The sequence below is a fragment of the Ailuropoda melanoleuca genome, chromosome X (assembly GCF_002007445.2).
Source record: "Ailuropoda melanoleuca isolate Jingjing chromosome X, ASM200744v2, whole genome shotgun sequence".
Lineage (NCBI taxonomy): Eukaryota > Metazoa > Chordata > Mammalia > Carnivora > Ursidae > Ailuropoda > Ailuropoda melanoleuca.
In genome coordinates, this window is record NC_048238.1 from 41587657 (window position 1) to 41613644 (window position 25988).

Below are 25988 nucleotides of genomic sequence, written 5' to 3' on the forward strand. Positions count from 1 at the left end.
CCAGGAACTGAAATCTGATGAAAGATCTATTTTAAGTATCATGATGCTGGGAGGAGAGGAAGGGATTGTCTGAAACTGCCAGGTTATGCCACACTGCAGGGCAGCGACAGGGGACCAGTGCCATTCCCCAGGAAGCTTTAAGCTCTTCTCGAAGGTGTTACCAAGATGGATTTATTACGATCTGGAGAAAGGAGGAGGACTTCTTGACTGGGTGTGGCACATACAACATGGGAAATGGACTATCAGACATGCCAAAGTGAGAACCTTGAGAAGGTGTGATATTCCTTCCCCACAACATGAAAAATATAACGCAGCCGAGAATTCTGGGGGCAGTGTGGACAATCACCATTACGGCTCAGGAACAGGAGCAACTGGGAGTGGGGATTTGTCCTCTGCTGTCTGCCTTAACCACCCTGCTAGGCCAATCTTGAAAACAGAGGAGTTCTGAAATTAATTAGGGATGACAAATCAGTAAATCTGTAAAATTGGTCTTTGCAAGTGTACTTCACGTTGGGGTGTGAGACTAGAAGGTTTTCTGATCAACCCTTACCTTACTCGGCATATGGCCACTGATTTGGCCAACTCACTGTTTTTCTACAGCTGCTCAATTTTGGCTCCAAACAGCAGTCTGCCTCTGCTTGGCAGGGACAGCAGCTTAGCTCTATTATCCTGCTCTAGGGGATGGTTGCCAAAGAGGAGGGGGAAGGGCAAAGTAGGTGAAGGGGATTAAGAGGTACAAACTCCCAGTTATCAAAATAAATACATAAATAAGTCAGGGAGATGAAAGGTACGCCATAAAGAAGAAAGTCAATAATGCTGTAATAACGTTGTCTGGGGAGTACGCTTCACGGGGTGGGCATGGTGTAACGTATCGAAGAGTCAAATCTCTATACTGTACACCTGAAACTTAGATAACATTGCATGTCAATTACACTTCCACAAGTAAAAAAATTTTTTTAAAGATTTAATCAGAAAAAAATGTAAGAATTTTAATGTGATAATTCAATTATTTTAAAAAAATTCTCCAGTGCTGCGCTATGTTCTGACATGTCATGAGTTTATACAAGTGGTGTTGATCTAATTCAAATACCATTTATTACATCAACAACTTAGTGATTGGGGATGATTTAGAAGCAAATGTGCTTAAAGCCCTGGCTTCCCTTGCTGCTTTTCTATCTCAGCCCGTTAAATAGGAAAAAGTTTAAGGACCGTCTGACAATAACCTTTTTGAGAGTCCAATTACCTGGAGGAATCAAAGAAATTCTACCCGGGACACACAAAATTTTTTTTTACCATCAAGCCAAAGTTTTGGACTAAAATGGGGGCCCGAAAATTAACTGGTTGCTCTGGGAGGTAGTGCAAACACATCCTATTTGTGGGTAGAAGCCCCCCCTTTCCTCTGGACTCTCATCACCGGCTCAAGATACCCTCTGGACATCTGATCTGGACCAAGAGGAAAAGCAGAGCCACCGCTGGGTTCTCGCTCAGAAAGATGGGCAGAGATGCGGCTTTCCAGACTCCATAGTCTCTGCTCAAAGGACACACTTCATAGCTTCGGTGTTCCGAGAATGAGCTCACGAGCAGGTGGGTCCTTTGACTTGTCTGTCAGCCCCTGCACGGCGGTGGGGCTGAAGCCTGGATGGGCTCCCACCTCCGTCAGCCCGGCTCCCACTTCCACTCAACTCAGCACACATTTATGATCTCATCATTCTACTAAGTTTGGGAAAAGATTTTTATTACATGCTAACTTCTGGAAAATACTTGGTTTCGAGCCTCCCTTCTGGTCTACTTCGTGCCTTGTCCCTGTCCTTGTCCTAGAGCTGCAGTGCAAGCAGACGGTGGAATGATGACCTCCCCACCTCTGTGAAGACAGGCTTTTCACACTGTACAGAGCTGGCAGCAGCTGGGTGGGGGGCGAGGGGAGAGGACGGGAGCGGGGCCACAGGTCAGTCTTCATCTGAGTCACTGGGGCCCAGGTACTGGCAGACAGCATCATAGTGAAGCTCCACCAGCTGATTCTCTCTCCGCAGCTGCACCAGAGCCCGGCTCCGTTCTCTGTCCCGGCCCAGCAGGCGGCCCACCTGGAGTAGTGGCGGGTAGAGTCAGCAAGGCCAACCCAGACGCTGGGACAGCCCCTGCATGTCCCCGCACCCTCCCCCCAACGCAGGTCTGGGACTCACCCTTCCAGCCTGTGGCCCCAGTACCACCATCACCCGGTTGCCCTCAACCTTGGGGACCAGGGTCTCCAGCATGCCTTCCTTCACACCTGCAGACAAGGCAAGGGGAGTAAGTGAGGCCCCCTCGGCCAGGGCCAGCCCACCAGGGTCCTGTCAGAAGGCCTTTCCTGTAATCCCCAGAGCCACCCTGCACCCTGTTGACAAGTGGGGATCCCACCACCCCATTTCACAGGTGAGGACACCTAAGGAGCAGTTCCTAGAAATAATGATAATAAAGGGAGCACTTATGCATGAAGATGATGGGTGATGACAACAGAGCCCATTTACTGTGGGCATGTCACCTGCCTGCCCTGCACGAGGAGTTCCGGACACATCGGTACAGGGTCCAGTCCCCAGAGGAACAGCTCATTTCCATGCCAGTACTTGCCCATGGGGAAAGAGGGGCTCAGATAATCACCATCACAGAAGCGCTTCATGTTCTGTCAGAAGATTCTGGGCTTTGCAAAATACCTGAACTCTGCTCAACCTCCCAGCCTTTGCCCACGCCAGCCTCTCAGTCGAAGACAGCCTTCCTGTTTGGCCTCCAGGATGACAACGACCCAGTGGTCATCCCTCAGACTCACCTTCCAGGATCCGGCCTTCGTCTGTTCGACACACACAGGTATCCAGGCTGAGGACATCTTCAATCGTCATCTGGGGAGAGGGTCAGGGGGTATGAGAATGTTAGAGTTACGGGGCCTAGTCTCTGAGGGTGGAGGGGGCATCAGGCTGCAGGGTTCCCACCTTGGTGTTATAATACTGGCCACCCTTGTGCTGCTTGTCCACAAAGCGCACACGCAGGTCCCTGTGCAACCAGTGCTGGCTCCAGGGACCGGCCTTCTCATTCTTGGCTGCAGGCTCCCCCTGTCTGTGGAAAGGGGCCAATGCGGGGCTTAGCTGATCAGATGCACGTTCTGGTCACCCCACCTTTGCAGCCGTGACACCCACTCATAATGCCGTCCCTAGTTCCTTCTATGTGTCTGCCTTGCCCTGGAAGCCTTCCCTGACTGCTAGAACCTCCCCGCAGCCTTGTCTTCTCCCCCCATCCCAGATGCCCAGGGTCCCACCGGTCGGGAAGGTGTTTCCGCTTCCTCTCTGAGTCCTCCCGCTGGCCGGGGAGGTCCTGATCCCGGAGGGCCTTCCATGACAAAGCTGTTCCATTCTGTTGCCCTGGGGAAGTTTTGCTCATCTGGCCTGTGCAAGGGTGTGTGGAGGAGAACCGGAAAAGAACCTCAGTGTGCCATTCTCCTACCTGGCAAGCTACACCTTGGCCTCGGGCCACCTCCCACCTGCCTCAGGGCCCTCCCACCATCACAACTTCGCAGTGCCATCAGAATGCTCTCCCATTCCCTTCAACTGCTGGGGCTTCCTTCAGGACTCCTTCCTCAGCCACTCCAGCATGTGCTGATGGTGCTGACCCAAGGCAACCATCTAGTGTGGGCCAGGGAAATCCGAGAGCTCTGTCAGCACCAATCTCCCATCTGCCAAACTGCCCCACCCTGCTGCCATGCCTAGAATGCCCTCCTCCTTGGTCATGGCCTAGTCCCAGCTGCCCTCACGCCCTAGAAGAAGAGAGGCTCATCACCTTGAACATACAGACCTCCTGGAGATAGGCATAGGTTTCCATACCTGTTTTTTCTCTCTCAGAAAGGCTAAAGCCCCAGGGTAACTAGATCAATTTTTCTTCAAACTGAATAAACCACTTATCTTCATTCTCCCCTCCTGACCTCTGACCAGAAGTCACACCTGCCAGGCAGACTGCTGCCCCTCCCCTCTGCAGATCTGACACCTGCTTTGCCCCCAGAGATAGGCCCTACTGCCCCCCCCCAATGCTTCTCCAATTCTCCCAGCAAGGTAAGAGGCTCACTCACTGAGACCCAAAGAGTTCTTGTCAAACTCCTTCTGGGAGATAGGCCGCAGGCAGTACTCACTAACCGTCACCATGCGGTTCCCCACAGCCAGGCGAACCATGGCCCGAACATTGTCAGGATCGAGGCCTTCTATCTGAAATGTTGGGGGGAAGAAGTTAGGCGGGCACTGAGAGGACTAAAACCCACATTCCCAGGACCAAGCTGTCCACTCTTACCTCCAATAGGCCTGACCCTGTGTCTCCCCCACCAGACTGGCCCAAGGTCTGGGACTGGGTCTAGACCATGTGTCTCCCCTACCAGACTGTGCCTTGGATGTATTTTAAAGAATTTAAGGCTCAGGAACATGTGGCATGTGGCATTCTCTCTTTCAGTTGGAAACTGAGGCCCAGAAAGACCCAGCAAATGGTTCTGAGGTACCTAAGGAGGCAGCAAGCCAGGCAGGCCTGAAAGACAAGGACTCCCAGCCTTTCCAACCTAAACCCAGTTCTTCCTCCCTCTGACCCCTCCCATCAATCTTCTCTGCTGCCTGTCTTGGGCTCTAGGCATAGCCTGGTTCCTTACCTTCCCATAGAGGCCTCGGTGAGGGCCAGAAAGAACCATCACAGCCCCTCCAGGCACCAGTCCTTGAGGCTGGTCTTCCTTTTCCTTCTCTTGCTCCTCATCTGGCTTTGGTAGGTGGTGGGGGCCAGTGGAGACCAGGGCCTGGACCTCATTCAGGTTGGCGCCCAGCCCTAACCCCTTCGGCCTCAGTGAGTTGACACGGGGCTTCACCACTCTGCAGGGAGCACAGTGTGAGCCTGTTGGGCCGGGAGCATGGGGTGGGGGGCAGGGGATGCAAGTCTTCAGTGTCCCCCCTACCGCCACCCAAATCCTACCCTGTCAACATGTTTAAGAATATCCTTCCCAATCTCACATAGGACTGTTTTTAATCTAGACTGCAATTTCATTTGGTCCAACCTAATAACACACCAGGTGTACCATCTATTACATATTACCTACAGTGAGATCTGAGGCAGATCTCTGTCATCAAATACCCCATCAATACAGGGGAAATCATACAAATAGGCACACCAAACAGAAGAAACCAACTATAATATGCTCTGTGTCAATTCAGGTCATGTTTGGCTACTAAGTGGTTTATGAAAAAAATGTTTGGTTTTCAGAATTCTTTGGAGTTGAGAACTGAGAAGGGATCCTAAGTCTGTGTGATAACAGCAAATGTCTTGTCTATGCTTATTTGGGGCCAGGGCCTGCTATGAGTGCTTTATGTGCATAATTTCACGTAATTCTGCAACAGACCTGGGAAGTCAGTATTGTCACTATCCCCATTTCTCAGATGAGGAAGCTGATGCTCAGATAGGTAACCTATATGTAAATGGGATCCCCTTACAGAGTTTCAAAGGGCAAACAGGAGAGTGAAACAGTAGTGGAAAGGCTTACTGAATTACTTAGAGTGGTAACATGCCCTCTCCCTGCCTGGGTGGTTCTGGACGGGCGGTAACCCGTGGGGGTCTTGTTCACTGCCCTGTCTGCTACCCCTGCCCCTACCCTAGAACTCACTGATTGAAGGTGCGGCCAATGCCCTCGCCAGGTTTCCAGCCCATGCCTCGTAACATGGCCAGCCCATAGGCCTCTACGGGGACTGCCTCGTAATCAGCTTCCTCTGGCACCTACAGGTTCAGGCAGAGAAAGGATGGTCAGGCTTGGCCTATGGTGGGCCCCTGGAAGCACGCTTACTAACACTCAATGGGTGACCTTTGGTGCTTCTTTTCCAGTAAGCTCAAGGTTAGTTTTGATTTCCTCTCGATGTCCCTCACTTTACTCCTCCACGGTGTCCTTCAACAAATAATTATAAAGCACCTACTCTGTGCCAGGTACTGACCTAGGTGATAAGGGTAAACCAGTAGCCAAAACAGACAAAAACCCCTGACCCTGCCCTGTGGGGCTGACATTCTAGTTGTAGAGGCACAGAATTAAAAAAAAAATACATAAAACATGGTCTGTCAGGTAGTGGTAAGTTACATGAAGAAAAATAAAGCAAATCAGCAGGATGCAGGGATATGGAGAAGGGAATATCACTGAGTTGATATCTGAGCAGAGACCAGAAAGAGATGACAGAGGGAGCCATAAGGATGTGAGAAGCATGGGTAGCCCAAGCAGAGAGAACAGTAAGAGCAAAGGCCCTGAGGCAGGACAAGTCTGGTATGTGGGAAGAGCATCATGAAAGTCGACCTGACTGAAAAACATGTGAAGGCAGAGAGGGGCAGTGAGAGATTAATCAGGAGGTCTGGGCTGGAGCTGCAGGAGGGTGGCCATCACAAGGGGGCCCGGGGAAGAAAGTTTCTGCAACAGTCCAGATGAGAGATGCTGGTGGCTCACACCAGAGTGGTAGGTAGGTGCTAGTGAAAAGTGGTCAGATTCTGGATATACTCTGCAAAGGGAGATGACAGGATTTTGCCGAAAGACTCTATATAAGGTATGAAACAAAGACGGGAGTCAAGAGTGACTCTAAGGTTTTTAGGCTAAGTGAGAGGAAGGATGGATGGAACTCTGATCCGTTAAGATGTTGAAGGCTGGGGAAGGAGAGGAAATGAGAGAAATGAGACCAAAGCGGGAACAGGATGGAATGAAGTGAAGGCCTTTTTTTAAGATGAAAGAAACCAGAAGACAGCTGTAGGCCAACGAGAACAGTTCAGCTGAAAGAGGGGATGGTCTGGGGCTGTAGAACTAGGCCCCAAAAAAGCATTGCTAAAAAATTGTGAACAAAGCGGTGAAAGTGGGGTCTATGGGTATGAAAGACAGACTTGGTTGCTTCTGTAGACACAACCCTCACTTCCCCTGTTATCTATCACTTCCCATCCTCACTCCCTCAATTCCTCCCCCCCAATTCTTTATACTCACTCCAGACACATTGCAGGTTGCTTCACTGATGGACCCACACCACACTGACTCCCTGCCACCGTGTCACTGCTCAAGGTGTTGCTGCTATTAATACTCACCCTGCTCTTCCCTCACTCACTAAGCCCTACTCCTACCACTCTGGTCTGAGTGGCCATCATTTCCTGCCTGTGCTACTGGTCTCCTTGCTTCTGCCTTTGCTTACTACTGTGCTCTGCTCACAGCAACCAGAGAGATCCTGTCAAATCTTAAGTCTTGGTCCCTCTCTGCTCAGAACCCTCTCATGGCTCTCATCTCATTCAGGGTAAAAGCCAAAGTCCTCACCATGGTCCACAAGGCCCTGCTTAGTTTAGCCCCTGCCACTTCTGACTTCATCTCTTCCTCCTCCCCTTCACTCATTCCACTCCTTGGTGTTCCTCAAACACTCCAGGCTGGGTCTACTCTCAGGATCTTTGAGTTTCCCTATTCCTTTGTGACTCATCTTGCTCAGATAATCCCAGAATGCAAGTGTTTTCCACACCTCAGTATCTCGATTCATTTGTTAAGGCTTCCAAAAAAGGACAGAAGGAGAAATGGATAGGCAACAGGCCTCTAGTACACACACAGACTTCCCCTGCTGTGTGCAGAGAGGCAAGCCTGGCAGACAAGGCAAAGAGAGGCTGGGGTAGTAGGAGGAGGTAGGGGCCAGCTCACTGTCTCGGCCCGGGGTTCGCTGTCTGCCCCTTCCCCGTTAGGGATGCATCCTTTCTGGATCATGGGGATAGCAAGCGTGGGGTCGACACCCGAATTCTCTCTCTCCTCCAGGGACTTCTTGGAGTCTAAGGAAGAATGGGAGGGAGCAATGAGGTCCCACCCTATCCTTCCATTTTCCTCCCCCCCTTCCTTCACTGGGGCAAGGCAAAGAGGGGATCACTCACCCTCAATGAGCTCCTTCACAGCCTGAGACAGCACCCCATCCATCAAGGCATCAGTATTTGTGGATGGCCCAAGAGCCTGGGTTGGTGGCTGCCTGCGATGGCCATTCTGGATTAAAGGGATGACGAGTTCCTTGGGAGTTTCTGAGGGCTTCACACTGATGTGGACACAGAGGCGTGAAGTTGGGAGAGTAGCATGGTCAGTGGGTTCTGAGCCACACTCCTGCCTTCAGAGAAAACATTTAGATTCTCTCCCTCACCCCCAACTCTTAAATGTCAGTGCCTTTGAGGAATCAGCCTTCAGTCCTGGACCCTCTGCTCATCCCAAGACCCACTTCCATGGCCTTCACGATAACTCACAAATCACCATCTTCAGCCCAGACTCTCCCCAGAACCAGGGTCCACATCAATCTCCCGGATGTCTGATTTTCTTCTGGAAGCCTCTCCCTCTGACTGTCCTTTCTGAATAAGCTGATGATGGCCTCCCCCAACCTGAATCTACCGCTCCATCCCGTTCCCCATACTAGAGAAGCTCTACCGCTTCAGCTGAGACACTAGGGGTCCTGTTATTCTTCACTCCCTTCCTTCTCGAAGAAGGCACAGACCTCAGGGTGCCTCAAGTCCTAAAAACACACCCTCTTAAGAATACATCCTCTTTTCTCAAACGCCACAGCTGTCAGGCCCAATTTCCTCACCTCTCCTGTTACACACTCCCGCCTTCTCGCCTCCGCGAATTTCCCCAGGCCGTGCCTCAGGCGTTCCAAACCACTGCCATCAAGACAATCAACTCAGATTCCACCCTCCCACTTGCACCCACCGAACCGAATTCCAAGGGATGAAAGACCCGGAGCTTCACCTTTTCAGCTCCCTCCCTTCCACGGTCTTCAAGAAATCCTTCTCCTCTGGAGCCGCACCCGCGTCGTCTCCCGGGTCCGCCAGCCGTCTCCGGGCGGATGTGCGACTGAAGCTGAATGAAATTGGGGCAGCGGAGGGTCCCGCCGGCCGCAAAGAACCGTCTTCGGCATCCGCCATCTTGCCCCTCTTTCCCAGGCGAGTGCGCTGCTTGCTGGGAAGTTTAGTTTGGGCTCAGTTTGTCAGGGTCCAGACGACGAGCGCTAGAACTACCTTTCCCATACAACACTGCGGCACCGCCAGGCGAAGGGGAAAAAAAAGGGGGCCTTAAGAACTAATTGTCGCTCTTTTTACTTCATAGGAGTGTGTCGCGCCAAGCATAAAGGGAAATGTAGTTCTTGGGTGAGGTAGGTGTGGCTGAGGTCGAGTCATTCTTGCCAGGTATTCATTCCTTCCTATAGGAGGTCGACAAGTATTTATTAATTACCTGCTGTGTGCACGTTACTGTGCCCTACTGGTATGGGAAATGTAGATAAAATACATCATTAAGAAAAAACCTGTGAGTGCCGGTTGTGTACAATAACAAATAGACATTTAAATGGTGCCTACCGATCCCAGATTTAATACACAACCAGCTCTGGATTCAAATAGTAATAAAATAGACATTCTCCTTTCTAGAGGCTGGTAGTCCAGGGGGAACAATAACACTTAAACAGATACCCCCCCCCCCCACACACACACAGTTAACCCTTGAACAATGCAGGGGTTGGGGGACCAATCCCCCGCCCCCACAGTTGAAAATTTGCCCGTAACTTTTGACTTCCCAAAAACTTAACTACTAACACCCTACTGTTGACTGCAAAACTTAATGATATAAACAGTAGATTAACACATATTTCATTTCTTACATGTAGTATTATTTTTGTTTTTTGTGGTTTTTCGTTTTTGTTTTATTTTTAAGTAGGCTCCATGCCCAGCGTGGAGCCCAAGGTAGGGCCTGAACTCACAACCCTGAGATCAAGACATGAGCTGAGGGCGCCTGGGTGGGTCAGTGGGTTGGGCGGCTGCCTTCAGCTCAGGTCATGATCCCAGGGTTCTGGGATCAAGCCCCACATTGAGCTCCCTGCTCAGCGGGGAGTCTGCTTCTCCCTCTCCCCTGCCCCCCCACCCTGTCGTGTTCTCAAATAAATAAATAAAATATTTTTTAAAAAAGAAAATTATAAGGAAGAGAAAATACATTTATAGTACTATACTGTATTTATTGGGAAAAACCCCGGTATAAATGGACCCATGCAGTTCAAACCCATGTTGCTCAAGGGTAAACTGTAGCTCCTACTGTTACCCAAAACTGGGTTCACCTCTTTTTTTTAAGTTTTATTTATTTATTTGACAGAGAGAGACAGCCAGCGAGAGAGGGAACACAAGCAGGGGGAGTGGGAGAGGAAGAAGCAGGCTCTTAGTGGAGGAGCCTGATGTGGGGCTCGAACCCAGAACGCTGGGATCACGCCCTGAGCCAAAGGCAGATGCTTAACCACTGCGCCACCCAGGCACCCCCTGTGTTCACCTCTTGATGGATATGGAGCCAAGACACATCTAAGCAACGAATAGGAAAAGACAGGGTTTCACTTCCAACAAGTGAAGGAGAATACTGGAGATATTTCTTAAAGCAGTGTCTCCTTCAACAACAAAAGCAGGTAAGTTTTAAGCTAAAGGCGCATATATATTCATGGAGGGGCTTGCAAAATAGGGAATTCAGCATGGAATTGGAGCAAAAGTCATCTTAAGGGGATTGAGCCCAGGTCTTAAGTTAATCAAATACATGAGTGCTGGCAGGGGTCAGCATCGTCGACTCTCTGGCTCCAGTTGGTCCAGTATTTGAGTGCTCAAAGGGGCTCAGATCCTGCAAAGATGACTCAAGAATATGTGTCAATCTTTACTTTTGAATCAGCACTGGGAGTTTTATCACTGATTTATTGTCCCTGGTATGCTTAGGCTATCTCCTGGCCTGATAGTGTCTCTTTGTTCTCACATTCTTTTGTTTCCTTCAAATCATTACCTACTGAGGTCTATTCTGCTATTTCAACACATCTCAGGAACTTCTGCAAGAAATGCACTTTGGATAAGTAGTGCTGGTCAGGCATAGATTACAAGATGATCAGGGGCCTAAAATGACTTTTTTCATGTCAAGAAAGCTATGGTCCATCTTTCTTTTTCCAGGGATCCCTAACTATTTCTGCTTCTATTACCAACATTAAATATGTTGTGAGAGCGAGGTTCTAAGGCTTTGAAAGATTAATGGGACAGATTCTTCTTGTGTAGGACCATAAAGAGATAGGGAAAATGAAAGGGTCCCAAGAAGGGCTGTTTTTTGAAGGGCTGCGTTTTTGCCCTTTCCTGCTTCTATTCTTGCTAGGACCAGCACACCTGCCTTACACATTCCTTATAATACAAATACTGTATGTTCTCTTTGTAAGGATCAAGGAGTGAATGATTTCTTTGGAGTCTTTCAGCACGATATATAACTTCTAAGGAATGACTAGGTGAGGCCGTCCTGTGTATATTCCAGACCACCGGAGCAAGACATCTTGATGCCAAGACCCCCTAGCTCCAAGGAGTTAGTGACTTATGGAGGACACCTGGACCCTTCTTGTTCTGACCAGTTTCTGGGTGCCTGAGAGGACACTTACATCAGACCACAATCCTAAATAAAAGCCCCAGACCCGAACAAAAACACTTTCCTTTCCTTTCTGAGTCTCCCAGACACTCTGTATCTGCACTCTCTCTATATCTTCAATAAACTCTGCTCTTACTTCCTCTTGGCTCACATTTGATTTCTATCCTGTGTGAAGCCAGGGACTCTCTTGGCTGGTCCTATGGGACCCCCTCTGGGTTCTGAGACCTAGCCTGCCTACATCATTAAGAGCTTGTAAATTAGAAGACTGGTACTTAAATAGTTACCAGAAAGAATACCAGAAATCTGCCAAAAATTCATCCCAAGGAAATCATTAAAGATGCGTGAAAATATTTTTTTTAAAGTTTATTTAAGAAATCTCTATACTCGGGGTGCCTGGCTGGCTCAGTTGGAGGGGATGAGACTCTTGATCTTGGGAGTGGTGAGTTCGAGCCCCACGATGGGTGTAGAGATTACTGAAAAAAAATAAAATCTTGGCGTGCCTGGGTGCCTCAGTCGGTTAAGCAGCTGCTTTCAGCCCAGGTCATGATCCCAGGGTCCTGGGATTGAGCCCCACGTCGGGCTCCCTGCTCAGCAGGGAGCTTGCTTCTCCCTCTCCTGCTCCCCCGCCTATACTGTCTCTCCCTGTGTCAAATAAAGAAATAAAATCTTTTTTTTTTTTAAGATTTTTTTTTATTTATTCTACAGAGATAGAGACAGCCAGCGAGAAAGGGAACACAAGCAGGGGGAGTGGGAGAGGAAGAAGCAGGCTCACAGCAGAAGAGCCTGATGTGGGGCTCGATCCCACAACGCCGGAATCACGCCCTGAGCCGAAGGCAGACGCTCAACCGCTGTGCCACCCAGGCGCCCCAGAAATAAAATCTTTTTTAAAAAATTAAAAAAATAAAATCTTTAGGGGCACCTGAGTTGGTTCAGTTAGTTGGTTGAGCATCTGGCTCTTGATTTCGGCTTGGGTTTTGATCTCAGGGTTGTGAGATTGAGCTCCGCATGGGCTCCTCACTCCAGTGTGCAGTCTGCTTGGGATTCTCTCTCTCTCTTTCTCAGCCCCTCCCCCAGCTTGTGCACTCCCTAAATAAATAAATAAATAAATAAATAAATAAATAAATAAATAAATAAATAAATCTTCTTTAAAAATAAAAAAATTAAATCTTAAAAAAAAAAAAAAGAAATCTCTACACCAAACGTGGGGTTTGAACTCACCACCCTGAGATCAGGAGTTCCATGCTTCTCTGAATGAGCCAGCCAGGTGCCCCACAAAAATATATTTTTTAAAAGATTTATTTATTTTAGAGAGGTGGGGAGAGGGAGAGAGAGAGAATCTCTAGCAGACTCCTCATCAACTGGGGAGCCTGACATGGGACTTAATCCCCTGACCCCCAGATTTTGACCTGAGCTGAAATCAAGAGTCAGCTGCTTAACCAACTGAGCCACCCAGGTGCCCCAAAAATATTTTTTTAAATAGAAGTTCTAGTATTTTTTTTTAAGATTTTTATTTATTTATCAGAGAGAGAGCACAAGCAGGGGGAGCAGCAGGCAGAAGGAGAAGCAGTCTCCCTGCTGAGCAAGGAGCCAGACTCGTGACTTAATCCCAGCACTCTGGGATCATGACCTAAGCCAAAGGCAGAAGCTTAACCGACAGAGCCATCCAGGCGTCCCCCCGAAAAGATTTTTATATGAGATTCATCATAGTATTATTTCTTATAGCAAAACACTGAAGACCACTTAAATGAACAAGAGAAGGGGACAGGATAAATGAATTATAACACATTCCTGGGATGGAACACATATACTAGAACCTTTAAATGTGAAGCTTTAAATATACTTAAATGAAAGTGGGACATAGTCACAATGTTTGGAAAGTAGAATAATATGGTGGGTCAGAGCACGGTCTTAAAAACAGGAAGCACAATAATCAATCTCGTGGCCATGTTTCCAGGCTTAGAGGCCCTGGGCATCCTTAAAGATACCTAGCAGATAAGACTACAAAGCAGCTTTTATAAACGTCAATCTAAATAAAGAAGCAAACTGAGGCAAGCTCAAAAAGATGAGTTTATTTGGGAATAGCAGAGAAATTGCCATTCTGGACACCCAAACTGTAGCAAGCTACAGATGAGTCCCAAATTCCAATTCCTCTGCTATTCCCAAATAAACTCATCATTGTGAGCGTACCTAAGGTTACCTCTTTATTTAGGTCGCTATTCCTTGGAGTCAGAAGTGAGATCCAAAGGACATGACCCCCAAGAATGATGATCCAGGGATTCAACTGAGGTACCCACATGGAGCCCCTTGCACTACTCACTTCTTTGAGTCACGGTCTACTTCCGGTTTGGTGAGTCTCCTTTAGGATTCTCAACTCCATCCCTTTGGTTGAGCTGACTTTTTTTTTTTTAAAGATTTTATTTATTTATTCGACAGAGAGAGAGACAGCCAGTGAGAGAGGGAACACAGGCAGGGGGCGCTTAACAACAAGAAGCAGGCTCCCAGTGGATGAGCCTGATGTGGGGCTCGATCCCAGGACTCTGGGATCACGCCCTGAGCCAAAGGCAGACGCTTAACAACTGTGCCACCCAGGCACCCCGAGCTTTCTGACTTTATTCAGGATCTGTTTAAAGACTTTTTTTGGGGGGGGGTCAGTACTCATTTCTCTTAGTGAGTACTAGTTTGCTTGGTGAGTACTCCTTTTTTTATTATTGGAAGCACATCAGAATTTTGGTATAATTCCTTTGGAATTCTTGGAAGGGTTAAAAAGAAAGCCATAGGCCCAAGGTGGAGTGACAGCAAACCCAGAAATGCAATTTCAACCTCTTAGGGAGTGGAATTTTAAACCAATTAACCTGGAATTTTCTTTTTTTTTCTTTTTTTTTTAAAAGATTTTATTTATTTATTTGACAGAGACAGCCAGCGAGAGGGAACACAAGCAGGGGGAGTGGGAGAGGAAGAAGCAGGCTCCCAGCGGAAGAGCCTGATGTGGGGCTCGATCCCAGAACGCTGGGATCACGCCCTGAGCCGAAGGCAGATGCTTAACGACTGCGCCACCCAGGCGCCCCTAATCTGGAATTTTCTGGTCTGCACCAAAGAGGTAATCTCTCACATGGGGCCGTCTCATTTCCCAAAGCAAGATCAGATAATCTGGATGGTAAGAGCCCCCTTACCCTACCTTTCCCCATAAGGGGAAGTGATCTTGCCTGAAACAGTACTTTCTTTTCTTTTGCTAATAATTCCTTGCCCCATCTTCCTTCATAGAAAAACCTTCCATTTTGGGGGTGCCTGGATGGCTCAGTCGCTTAAGCATCAGACTTTCAATTTGGCTCAAGTCATAATCTCAGGGTCCTGAGATGGAGCCCTGGATCTGACTCCACGTTCAGTGGGGAGTCTGCTTCTTTCTTTCTCCCTCTGCCTCTCCCCCTGCTCGCGACTGCTCTCACGCTCTCTCTCTTTCTCTCTCTCCCTTAAACGAATAAACAAATTAAAAAAAAAAAAACCCTGCAGGGGCGCCTGGGTGGTGCAGTCCTTAAGCGTCTGCCTTCGGCTCAGGGCGTGATCCCAGCGTTCTGGGATCGAGCCCCACATCAGGCTTCTCCGCTAGGAGCCTGCTTCTTCCTCTCCCACTCCCCCTGCTTGTGTTCCCTCTCTCTCTGGCTGTCTCTCTCTGTCAAATAAATAAATAAAATCTTTAAAAAATAATAATAATAAAATTTAAAAAAAACCCTGCAATTTTGTATACCTCCTCTCAGACCTCTCTGTTAGGTAGGACACTCACCAATTCATGAGTTGATTAATAAAACCAATTAAATCTTCACATTTAGTTGATTTTTTGCTCCTTAGTGGGTATTAGAACTAATAAGCTTGGCAAGGTTACAGATCAATATACAAAAATCCATTGTGTTTCTACAAAGATGAAATTAAGAAAATAATTTCATTTACGTGAGCCTCAAAATAAGATACTCAGAAAGAGATTTAAAAAAAAAAGAACTGTAAAAATTGTACCGTGAACACTACAAAACATTGTTGAAAAACATTTAAAAAGACGTTAAGTAAGTGAAGAGACATACAATATTGACTAAGGGCCTGTGCTGGAGTCTCAGCCTGGCCCTGTTGATTACTCTCCTGCAGCTCCCATCCTCCTCTGCCACCATCTCCCCCAATCTGTGCCCCCAAGATTCATTAAGGAAGTCTCCAGCGCCACGGACTGTTCAAGCCCCCCAAAAGTATCCCCAGGTTTTTCACATTTTTCTGTATTTGGCACACTAGGAATCCTGTGTGAGAGGCAAAAGGGTCTTGAGACAAGTGACTGACTATTCAACATATAATTGTCCTTACAATTACAGCATGCTAAAGCCGGCTGTAAGGAAGAGGCTAAGAAAGCTGTTAGTGACTTTCCTAACATAGGCGCAACCCCCTAAATTTACATTCTACCCTCCTCTCTTCCAACTCACATCCAGCCTCGACCACAATTTAATTACCTAGGCAGTGCCCCATCAAGCAATTCTCCAGGTGTCACTCACATGAATAATTACCCGATACGCCTTCTTAACTAATCCTGGGCCCGGCTATTTAAATACACCTCCAGACTTTCCCATAGTCCTCTAATAGCGCGAAGATCCCGCTCCTCATACTACACCCAGGCCCTCCCTGGGGGTGCAACTCCAAGACGGGGCTCCTGAACTTTTCAGGCTCCGCCCTCTAACTGGCCTAGAAACTTCAACCCATTCCTGACATTTCGATCCCGCCCCCTGGCGTTTGCAGGCAACACCCCCTAGAGTGCACTTTTTTCCAGGCCCGCCCCCAGCCAACTGTCCGCCCCCAACACTCTCCAGGCCCCACCTGCTCAGAAATGGCCGGCGAAGCCCCCACTGACAGGGATAACCATCCAGCCCCGCACGCAAAACTAACCATGCAACATTCACCTACCTACCTCAGTAACTTTCCCAGGGTCACCTCCTGGTGGAATATTCTAGGATAACGCCAAGGCTCCGCCCCCTCGAAGCTCCCTCCGCCCCGCCCCGCCGCCGCTCACACCCATTGGCCCCACCCAGGGGAGTAACCAACAAGTCCCCGGTCCGTCCACTCAGGCCCCGCCCCCCGGGAGGCCCCCGCCCCGCCCCCCGACACGCACCGGCCTTGGGGCGCAGGCGCAATGTGGCGCCCGTCCGGCGTACCAGCGCCGCCACGTCGGCCGCAGCTCGGGCCGCCAGGGGGCGCGCGTTCAGCCGCGCCAGGAGCTGCCGGGCTCTGGGGCCCGCGGACAGGGGAAGGTCCCGGCCTGCGCGGGTGCAAAGAACAGGTCAGCACCCGCCCGAGCCTCGGCGAACCTCCACGCTCCCCGACGTCCAAACACCTGGAATGCCCCTCAAGATCTTCGGAGCTCCCCGACCACTCCCTCGATAGTTCCGGAGGTCGCCCACTGCCCCTCTCCCGCAACCCCCGACCATCGCGGGCCTGCCCGTGGACCCCCGCTTGCCCCCACTATTTCCCTGGAGAGAGCTATCTGACCGAAATATTCCTGGACACTTCCCAACACCCTGGGACTATCTCTGGAGGTCTCCGACTACCCCTTCGTAACTCCAGATTCCAAACGCCCCGCACAGTAGCGAGGGGACCCCGATTCCCCCAGATGTCCCGACAGAAGACGGCCTGCCTCCGCTGTGGCCCGGGCACCCCGATTCCCCTTTCGGATATCCTAGGCAATCCTGATGGCCCACGTAGCCCCAACTGCCCCTCCATATATCCTCAGAGGCCCCCGCCCAACACCCCGCCCCGCCATTCACTACAGCCCCGAGTGACTAGGTGTCTCCAGTGACCCCGGGCAGACCCCTCTGGCACAACGCCCCGGAGACTCCTGAGAGCCCCCGGGTCTGGTGCGCAGCCCCGCGGTGCGNGCAGCCAGCGCGAGCGCGGGGCCTCGCTCTGCCTCAGGCGCCGACTCTGCTAGCCCAGGAGCCTGCGCTGGGCTCCTTTTTCCACCCAGGAGGGGTGGTTAGGCCACGAGCCCACGAGCGAGCGAGAAGGGGAAGTCGAGGCCCAGAGAAGTTTTAGCTCTGACAACTAAAAACGGGGGTGCAGAAGTGGAGCCCACGTTTACCAGGGAATTCTGCAGCCTCCGACAGAGCTTTGCTCATAGTAGGGCGGGCACTCAGCAAATTTGCAGTCAGTGTTTCCTACTTGGGAAGTTGAAGAGTCTGTTGGACCGGGCAGGAGTGGGGGCGGGTGTTTGGAGCCTTGGGGGGCATGGGAGGGTTTGGGGCCCAGAGCATGATAGGGTTGGGGGACTCCAAAAGCCGGGAAGGGCAGGTGCCTTGGAGAGTGGAGGGGCTGGTAGGGGTCTGAACTTGAGGAGGCTTTCAAGGCCCCTGGGTGGGAGGGGTCGCCAGCCAATGAGAGGGGAGAAATGAGGCCCCTCTTAAGTATTAAAAGTGGGGGGGGGTGGCCTGGAGACCGAGGTCTGCAAGGGGGAGCACTTGGGCACAATGCTACTGTAGGGGGAGGAGGAATGGGCTGCAGTGAGAGACAGCCTGTGACCACCGCTTTGTGGAGGAAGAAACTGGGGCCACGGGGCTCACACACCTACCTGTCCAGGGCCCCACAGCCAGCCAACAACAGCTTGGGCCTCAGGCGGCTTGCCCCCAACATTCACTGGGGCTGTGACTGTTGCACTATGGACACTGTGGGCACTTTCCCTGTGGACCATTCTGGGTGGCTGGGCAGCCTCTCTCGTCCACCTTTCGGGGGGCCCGGTGTTGTCATAGGTGAGAGGGGATGGATGGTCCCTGCTTCCCTTTCTCCTGCAATCTCTTGGCCCTCCCACCTCTGACCTGACCTTGTCTGGAGGGGGAATACACTAGACCTCATTCACTGCCTTTCCCTGTTCTAGTTGAGACCTCGAGCACTGAAGAGGGATAGCAAAAGCTTCTGATCTTGGGCTCACGGCTCTGGGAACTGGTGATCGGGATAGAGGTGTACTTACATTCTGGGGAAAGGGAGCTTGAGGCTCTGTAGATTGGTGGATGAGAGGTTTTGCAGGCTTTGTGTACTGTTAAAAGGTCAGGATGGGGAGATGGTGAGGGGAGGCTCCAGACGTTGGCAACCTCAGTGCTTTGGAAATGGGTCAGAGAACTTGTCAAGTGGATGAGGGTTCCAGGGTCTAGAAATGGGGATAGCTTCCATTCTGGGAGATGCTCAGTCTTGGTGTACTATGGAAAAAATGGGGTGTCCAAGGATGCCTCAGGGAGGAATTGTAGTAGCGGGGACCCTGGATGGTGGGTAGGGGTTCACTAAGAGCTGAAGCCACCAGGGTCACAAATCTGGGGACAGGGGCAAGGATTGGGTTGAAGCAACAGTTCTTAGGTCGCTGAAGTTGTTGGCATGGTTGAGGGTGAGGAGGTCCAGACAGAAGGCCCACCCTCGTACAGGGGGTGGAACCTTAGCCACCAATTCATCTGGAGTCTCAGTGTACCCTCTGGGAAGTGATGGTAATGAGGTGTGCATTGTAAAATTGTCAAGGATTTAGGGATAAAGCTTCCAAATCACATGCCTTGGGACCAGCCAAGCTATGTGGTAGCAGCCCTTGTGTTTATCTTTAATCTATATTGATTACTATCAGAGTGGACAGAGCCAACATCTCTCTCAGTCCAGCTCCAATGTGGGTTTAAACCAATGCCTTAGCCTTGTCCATTCATGAATATAAACCTGTTGCCCCTTTTCACCTCACCTCATTCATGGATTTAAGTCAGTTCTTCTCATAGCCCTACCCAATTCTTTATTATTATTATTATTATTATTATTATTATTATTATTATTATTATGTTAGTCACCATACAGTACATCATTAGCTTTTGATGTAGTGTTCCATGATTTTTAAAAATTTAATCAAGCCTTCTTTTTTTTTAGTGGGTTGAGGTTTGACAAAATCTGATAGGTTTTTAACTGTGTTTATATCTGCGAGACTATCATTACAGTCAAGATAGGAAACATAATTCTTGCTGCCAAAAGTTATCCTCCTGCTGTGTAATTCCTCTTTGCTGTGTCCTGCTCTCACCAGCCACTGATTTATTCTATCACTGCACATTAGTTTGCATGTTTCTAGATGTTTAAAATTGAAGTTGAAGGGCGCCTGGGTGGCTCAGTGGGTTAAGCGTCTGCCTTCAGCTCAGGTCATGATCCCAGGATCCTGGGATTGAGCCCCATAGCCTTCTCCCTGCTTTGCCGGGAGTCTGCTTCTCCCTCTCCCTCTGCTGCTCCCCCTGCTTGTGCTCTCCCTCTCCCTTTCTTTCTCTCTCTCTCTCTCTCTGTCAAATAAATAAATAAAATCTTTTTAAATAAATAAATAAATAAAATCGAAGTTGACACGCAATGTTACATTAATTTCAGGCACACAGCATGGTGAATCCTCACCACCAGTGTAGCTCCCATCTGTCAGCATACAACACTATTACAATACCACTGACTAGATTCCCTATGCTGTGCCTTTCATCCATGACTTTGTTCCATAGCTGGAAGCCTGTACCTCCCACTCGCCTGCACTCATTTTCCCCACCCCTGACCCCTTCCCGTCTCGCAACCACCAGTTTGTTCTCTGTATTTATGGGTCTGTTTCTGCTTTTGTGGTTGTTCACTTGTTTTGTTTTTTAGATCCCACATATATGTGACATCTAGATTTCTATATGAATGGAATCATATAGTATGTACTCTTTTGGGGGAGCAGGTCTGGCTTCTTTTTTTTTAAGATTTTATTTATTTATTTATTTGACAGAGAGAGAGATTGAGAGAGAGAGATAGAGAGCACAAGCAGGGGGAGTGGCAGGCAGAGGGAGAGGGAGAAGCAGGCTCCCAACTGAGAGGGAGCCTGATGTGGGGCTCGATCCCAGGACCCTGGGATCATGACCTGAGCTGAAAGCAGACGCTCAACCAAAGGAGTCACCCAGGTGCCCCTGGCTTCTTTCACTAAGCATGGTTACTTTGAGATCTGTCAAAAGCTCAGAAATAGCAGAAGTAAAACCAATCAATCAGTAATTAGTAAAAGTTTATTGTGCACACACCAAGAAAATAGTTTGCTGACCAGGAGCATTCAAACCAAAACATGGGATGAAGTTCAGGGGTATATTGTTAAGCAGTTTATACAGTGAAAAAGTGGTGACTGTTTATTCTTCACAGTGATGGGTTAAAATATTAGAATTTTCTTCAATGATAGGGAATTGGCCAGTGGTTACTTCATATCAACCTTGGGAAACTGTTTAAGTTTTGTTATGATTTCCAGAGGCCTAAGCAAGAAATGACCCAGGTCAAGTTAGCCTTGCAAAATAAGCTAAATTAAACTTTGTTTATATGCCCAAACTGGTTTTGTCTCCTCGGGAAATTTTTTAGTTTGGACTCCATATGTTTTTGATTTTAACAGATCCGTCCAAATTTTTCATTCCATTTTATTGCAGAGTAGTGTTCCACTGCATGAATATTACACAGTTTCTTTTTTTAAAACTTATTTATTTATTTGACAGAGAGAGAGACAGCCAGCGAGAGAGAGAGCACAAGCAGGGGGAGTGGGAGAGGAAGAAGCAGCCTCCCAGCAGAGCAGGGAGCTCAATGTGGGGCTCGATCCCAGGACCCCGGGATCATGCCCTGAGCTGAAGGCAGATGCTCAACGACTGAGCCACCCAGGCCCCCCTATTACACAGTTTCTTGATCCATTCACCTGTTGATTGATATTTGGGTTGTTTTTAGTTTTTGGCTATTAATGAACACTGTGGGCTGAATTGTATTGCCCCAAAATTCATATGTTGAAGCCTTAACCCCCAATGTGACTCTATCTGGAGATAGTCTTTAGGAGGTAATTAAGGTTAAATGATGTCATAACAGTAAAATTCTAAACCCATGGGACTGAGGCATTTTAAGAGGGAAAGAGCCTTTCTCTCTCTCCCCACCTCCATGTGAAGATACACATAGACGGTGGACATTTGCAAGCCACGAAGAGAGATTTTACCAGGAACCAAAATGGCTAGCACCTTGATCTTGGACTTCACAGCCTCCAGAACTTTGAGAAATAAATGTCTGTTGTTTAAGCCACCTAGTCTATACTATTATGTTATAGCAGCCTAAGATGACTAAGACAACAAATAAAGCTACTATGAACATTCATATACAAGTCTTTGTGTAGATACATTCTTTCATTTCTTTTAGGTAAATCCCCAGGAGTAGAATGGCTGGATCATATATCCGTTTAACTTAAGATACTGCCAAACTGTTTTCTAAAGATGCTATATCATTTCACATTTCTATCAGCAGTCTCTGAGAATTCCATTTCCTCCCTATCTTCTCCAACAGTTGGTATTGTTAGACTTTTGTACTTTTCGCCATTCTAATATGTGTACAGTGGTGCTTCATCCTGATTTTCACTTGCTTACCCTAAAGACTAATAATAATTGAACATTGTTGACACGATTATTTGCCATCTATATATGTTCTTTGATAAACTATGTGTTCAAATATTTTGCCTATTTTATGGGGTTGTATTATTAAATTTTGGGTATTATGTGTATATTATGGATACAATTCTTAAGAAGAGCGATTTGCATTGTCTTTTCAAAAGCAGAAGTTTGGGGTACCGGGGTGGCTTAGTCGGTTAAGCGTTTGCCTTCAGCTCAGGTTATGATAACCAGGGTCCTGGGATCAAGCCCTACGTTGGGCTCCCTGCTCAGTGGGGAGTCTGCTTCTCCCTCTGCCTCTGCCTGCCACTCCCCCTGCTTGTGCCATCTCTCTCTCTCTTTCTCAATCTCTCTCTCTCTGTCAAATAAATAAATAAAATCTTTAAAAAAAGAAAAGCAGAAGTTTTGAATTTTGGTTAAGTCCAATTAATCCATTGGTTCCTTTATGGATTTTGCTTTTGAAAATCTATCTACACAACCTTTGCCTAACCCAAGGTCACAAAGTTTTTCTCCTTACTTCTAGAAATTGTATAGTTCTAGGTTTTACATTTAGGTGTATGACCTATTTTGAATGAAACAATTTTGTTTTTTAAGATTTTATTTATTTGAGAGAGAGAGAGTATGTGCACGTGAGCACAAGTTGGTGTGGGGGGAGAAGGGGCAGAGGGAGAGGGAGAAGCAGATTCCCCACCAAGCGGGGAGCCCAGACACAGGGCTCAACCCCAGGACCCTGGGATCATGACCTGAGCTCAAAGTAGATACTTAACCAACTGAACTACCCAGGTGCCCCTGAATGAAACCATTTTTCAAAAACCATTTAATGTAAAGAAATTTGTTTCAAATTTATTTTTGTGTGTATAAAATTTATATGTAATGTAGGGGCACCCGGGTGGCTCAGTCAGTTAAGCGTCTGCCTTTGGCTCAGGTCATGATCCCAGGGTCCTGGGATCAAGCCCCTCATTGGGCTCCCTGCTCAGTGGGGAGCCTGCTTTTCCCTCTCCCTCTGCCCCCCAGCTCATTCTATCTCAAATAAATAAATAAAATCTTTAACATTTATATCCAATATGTATCCAATTGTTATAGCACCATATATTTAAAATATACTCCTTTATCCACAGACAAATCTTTGTCCTTCTCTTGAAAATCAGTTGTCCATATATGTGTGGATCTGTTTGCAGACTTAATATGCTTTCCCATTGATCTGTCTCTTTTGTCACCAGTATTAGACTGTCTTATTACCGTAGCTCTGTAATACATCTGAAGTCAAATATTGTAAGTACTCTGACTTTCTGCTTATTCAAAGTTGTTTTGTTCTTTGCATTTCTTTTTTTAAAGATTTTATTTATTTATTTGACATAGAAAGAGAGAGAGCACACGCTCAGGCAGGGGAAGAGGGAGAGGGAGAAGCAGACTCCCCGCTGAGCAGAGAGCCTGATGTGGGGCTCAATCCTAGAACCCTGGGATCATGACCTGAGCCAAAGGCAGATGCTTAACCCACTGAGCCACCCAGACATCCCACATTAATGTATTCTTATTATCTCCATTTTGTCCCCACACTCTGATTTAGGCTAATCTATGTCAAAAATCCTACCTATTCACTGATTTGAGCCTCACTCCTTCTTTGTCAACTTCCTGGATCTAAGCTTTAAATAAAAGCCTTCCCTCTTTTAAATATTTCAGTCCTGGGGCGCCTGGGTGGCTCAGGGGGTTAAGCGTCTGAGTCTTGATTTCGGCTCAGGTCATGATCTCAGGGTCATGGGACGGAGCCCCACGTTGGGCTCCGTGCTCAGAGCAAATTCTGCTTGAGATTCTCTCTCCTCCCTCTGCCCCTCCTGCTGCTCACAACTGTTTGCTCAAATTAATAAATCAATCTCAAAAAAAAATATTTCAGTCCTGCCTCATCCATGGATACAGAAACTCTCTACCCATTAAAAAATAACACCCTATTCCCCCTTCCCCCCAGCGACTGGTAATCCCTATTCTACTTTCAGCCTCTATAAATTGTCCTACTCTAAGTACATCACACAAGTGGAATCAAACACTATTGGCCTTTTTGTGACTGACTTATTTCACTCAACATTCATGTCGTAGCATGTGCCAGAATTTCATTCCTTTTTAAGGCTAAAGAATATTCTATTGTATGTTTATAGACATTTTGCTTCTCCATTCATCCCTTTATGTACATTTGCATTGTTTCCATTTTTTGGCTATTGGGAATAGTACCACTATGAACATTTGCATACAAGTATCTGTTTGATTCTCCACTTTTAAATCTCTTGGGTATATATCTAGGTGTGGAACTGCTGGATGATATGGTAAGACTACATTGAATTTTTGAGGAACCCCAAACTGTTTTGCACAGTGGCTGCACCATTTTACATTCCCATTGCGATGCATAAGGGTTCTAACTTGTCCCCATCCTGGCCAGAACTTGTTCTTTTCCATTTTCCTGATAGTAACCGCTCTTGTGGGTGTGAGGTGGTATCTTACTGAGGTTAGAGTGAGCTGATTTTCCCACCATATACTGAAGATTCCATCCTTTCCATTTGATGTGTAATGCCACCTATACTTTATGTATCAAGTTCCTATATATACACCCATATCCAAAACCCCTCTTCTCACTGATTAGTTTGTCTAATCCAGGCCCAGTCGGACACTCTTTTTATTACTCTGTCTTTGTAGCATGTCAAATTTTGAAATCATTGTGCTCCCTCTTTGTTTCTGAGGTTGACCGGGCCCATCCCACAACATTTGTGAGTCCCAGGGTGAGAACACAAATGGAGGCCCACATATTATAAGGTTAAAAGTCTAAAACTAATAAGCTGTGGTAACTATTAAATAAAATTGGATGTACCCTCCTACTTTGAGAAATACATTTCCAGTACAAACCTGTAAGAAAGGCAGGTGCCAGCCCTGACCACATTGTGTTGTCAATGTCTGTGTAGGCATCCGGTAGGGCCTCTTCCTCCAGAGAGGGTGCCTGCTAATAGCAGAGCCCAGGGCTGTTTCAGCCCCATGTACCCAGCTGTCCCTGCATGGGGCTGAGCTCTGACCAGGTGTTAGCGAATGTCCACAGACATAAAGGAATGAGAATTTTATGGAGAACAGTGCTATAAAGGGTCTCAATCTTCCCCTACCGAACACCAGACTCAGGTTGGGACACATGGGACAGATGTGGGCAGCCAGACAAAGATACCAGGACAGGCAGACAGAGGCCCAGAAAGGCCAGTTACCCCAGTGACCAGCACTTCCCTGCAGGATTGGGGAAGTCCCCAAAGGGGGTTCAAGGGGAATGGACCCTGGAGGAGACAGTGGGAAGGCTCCCCAGTGAAGGAGAGGACATGGGGGCCCAGGGATGAGCCTTGGTTTTTCTTCTCAATCCAGTTCTCTTGAGAAGACTCAGGAAAATAAATCAGCCTAAACTCTTCCTCACAGACAGAAGTACGTTGGTTTACAATTCTACATAGCTAATCATCCATCTTCTGCATTTCTTTTCAGAAAAGGATGAATGGAAAATTGAAGCCTTAAAACTGGGCCTTGATAACGCGCAGTCCTATTTCAGGTGGACAAATGACTGGGAAGGGCTCCTATACAGAGGACACAGCACAGGTAAAGGGAAGAAGGATGGGAAAAACAGTGCACAAAATTTGGTGAACTGTGACAGCCCAAGGTGATTGGCATAAGAACAGGACAGAGCAGACAATGAGGTCCAGTGTATTCTGCCCCCCCCCACAAGGTCAGGTCAGAGGTGGGAGGGCCAAGAGATTGCAGGAGAAAGGGAAGCAGGGACCATCCATCCCCTCTCACCTATGACAACACCGCCCCCGAAAGGTGGACGAGAGAGGCTGCCCAGCCACCCAGAATGGTCCACAGGGAAAGTGCCCACAGTGTCCATAGTGCAACAGTCACAGCCCCAGTGAATGTTGGGGGCAAGCCGCCTGAGGCCCAAGCTGTTGTTGGCTGGCTGTGGGGCCCTGGACAGGTAGGTGTGTGAGCCCCGTGGCCCCAGTTTCTTCCTCCACAAAGCGGTGGTCACAGGCTGTCTCTCACTGCAGCCCATTCCTCCTCCCCCTACAGTAGCATTGTGCCCAAGTGCTCCCCCTTGCAGACCTCGGTCTCCAGGCCACCCC

The 25988-nt window shown here is 48.2% G+C and overlaps 1 protein-coding gene across 3 annotated transcripts; it reads right to left on the reverse strand.

Annotated features, from left to right (window-relative positions):
• Window positions 1–951: 951 nt before the first annotated feature.
• Window positions 952–16374, reverse strand: GPKOW (G-patch domain and KOW motifs). Of its 3 annotated transcripts, XM_034649301.1 has the most exons (13): window positions 16359–16374; window positions 8756–9206; window positions 8595–8667; window positions 7903–8122; window positions 7679–7803; window positions 5648–5757; window positions 4649–4862; window positions 4088–4220; window positions 3284–3410; window positions 2961–3084; window positions 2801–2870; window positions 2181–2266; window positions 952–2081 (listed from the first exon to the last, which is right to left on the reverse strand). In XM_034649301.1, the coding sequence occupies exons 2-13, from the start codon at window positions 8929–8931 to the stop codon at window positions 1947–1949; spliced, it is 1593 nt and encodes a 530-aa protein (XP_034505192.1). In that variant the 5' UTR covers window positions 8932–9206; window positions 16359–16374; the 3' UTR covers window positions 952–1946. The 3 variants fall into 3 exon arrangements, with proteins under 3 accessions (XP_034505192.1, XP_034505194.1, XP_034505193.1); XM_034649303.1 differs by lacking the exon at window positions 16359–16374 and having other exon boundaries at window positions 7903–8057; window positions 8756–8800; XM_034649302.1 differs by lacking the exons at window positions 8595–8667; window positions 16359–16374 and having other exon boundaries at window positions 7903–8057.
• Between the last annotated feature and the right edge of the window lie 9614 nt (window positions 16375–25988).

Coding starts and splice junctions, on each gene's coding strand:
- GPKOW (XM_034649301.1), bottom strand. CDS start 8,931: ATGGCGGATGCCGAAGACGGTTCTTTGCGGCCGGCGGGACCCTCCGCT. Junction 3,411..4,087: donor CAAGAACTCTTTGGGTCTCA/GTGAGTGAGCCT, acceptor ACCCTTGCACAG/GCCAGATGAGCAAAACTTCC. Junction 2,267..2,800: donor CGAAGGCCGGATCCTGGAAG/GTGAGTCTGAGG, acceptor CCTTGTCTGCAG/GTGTGAAGGAAGGCATGCTG.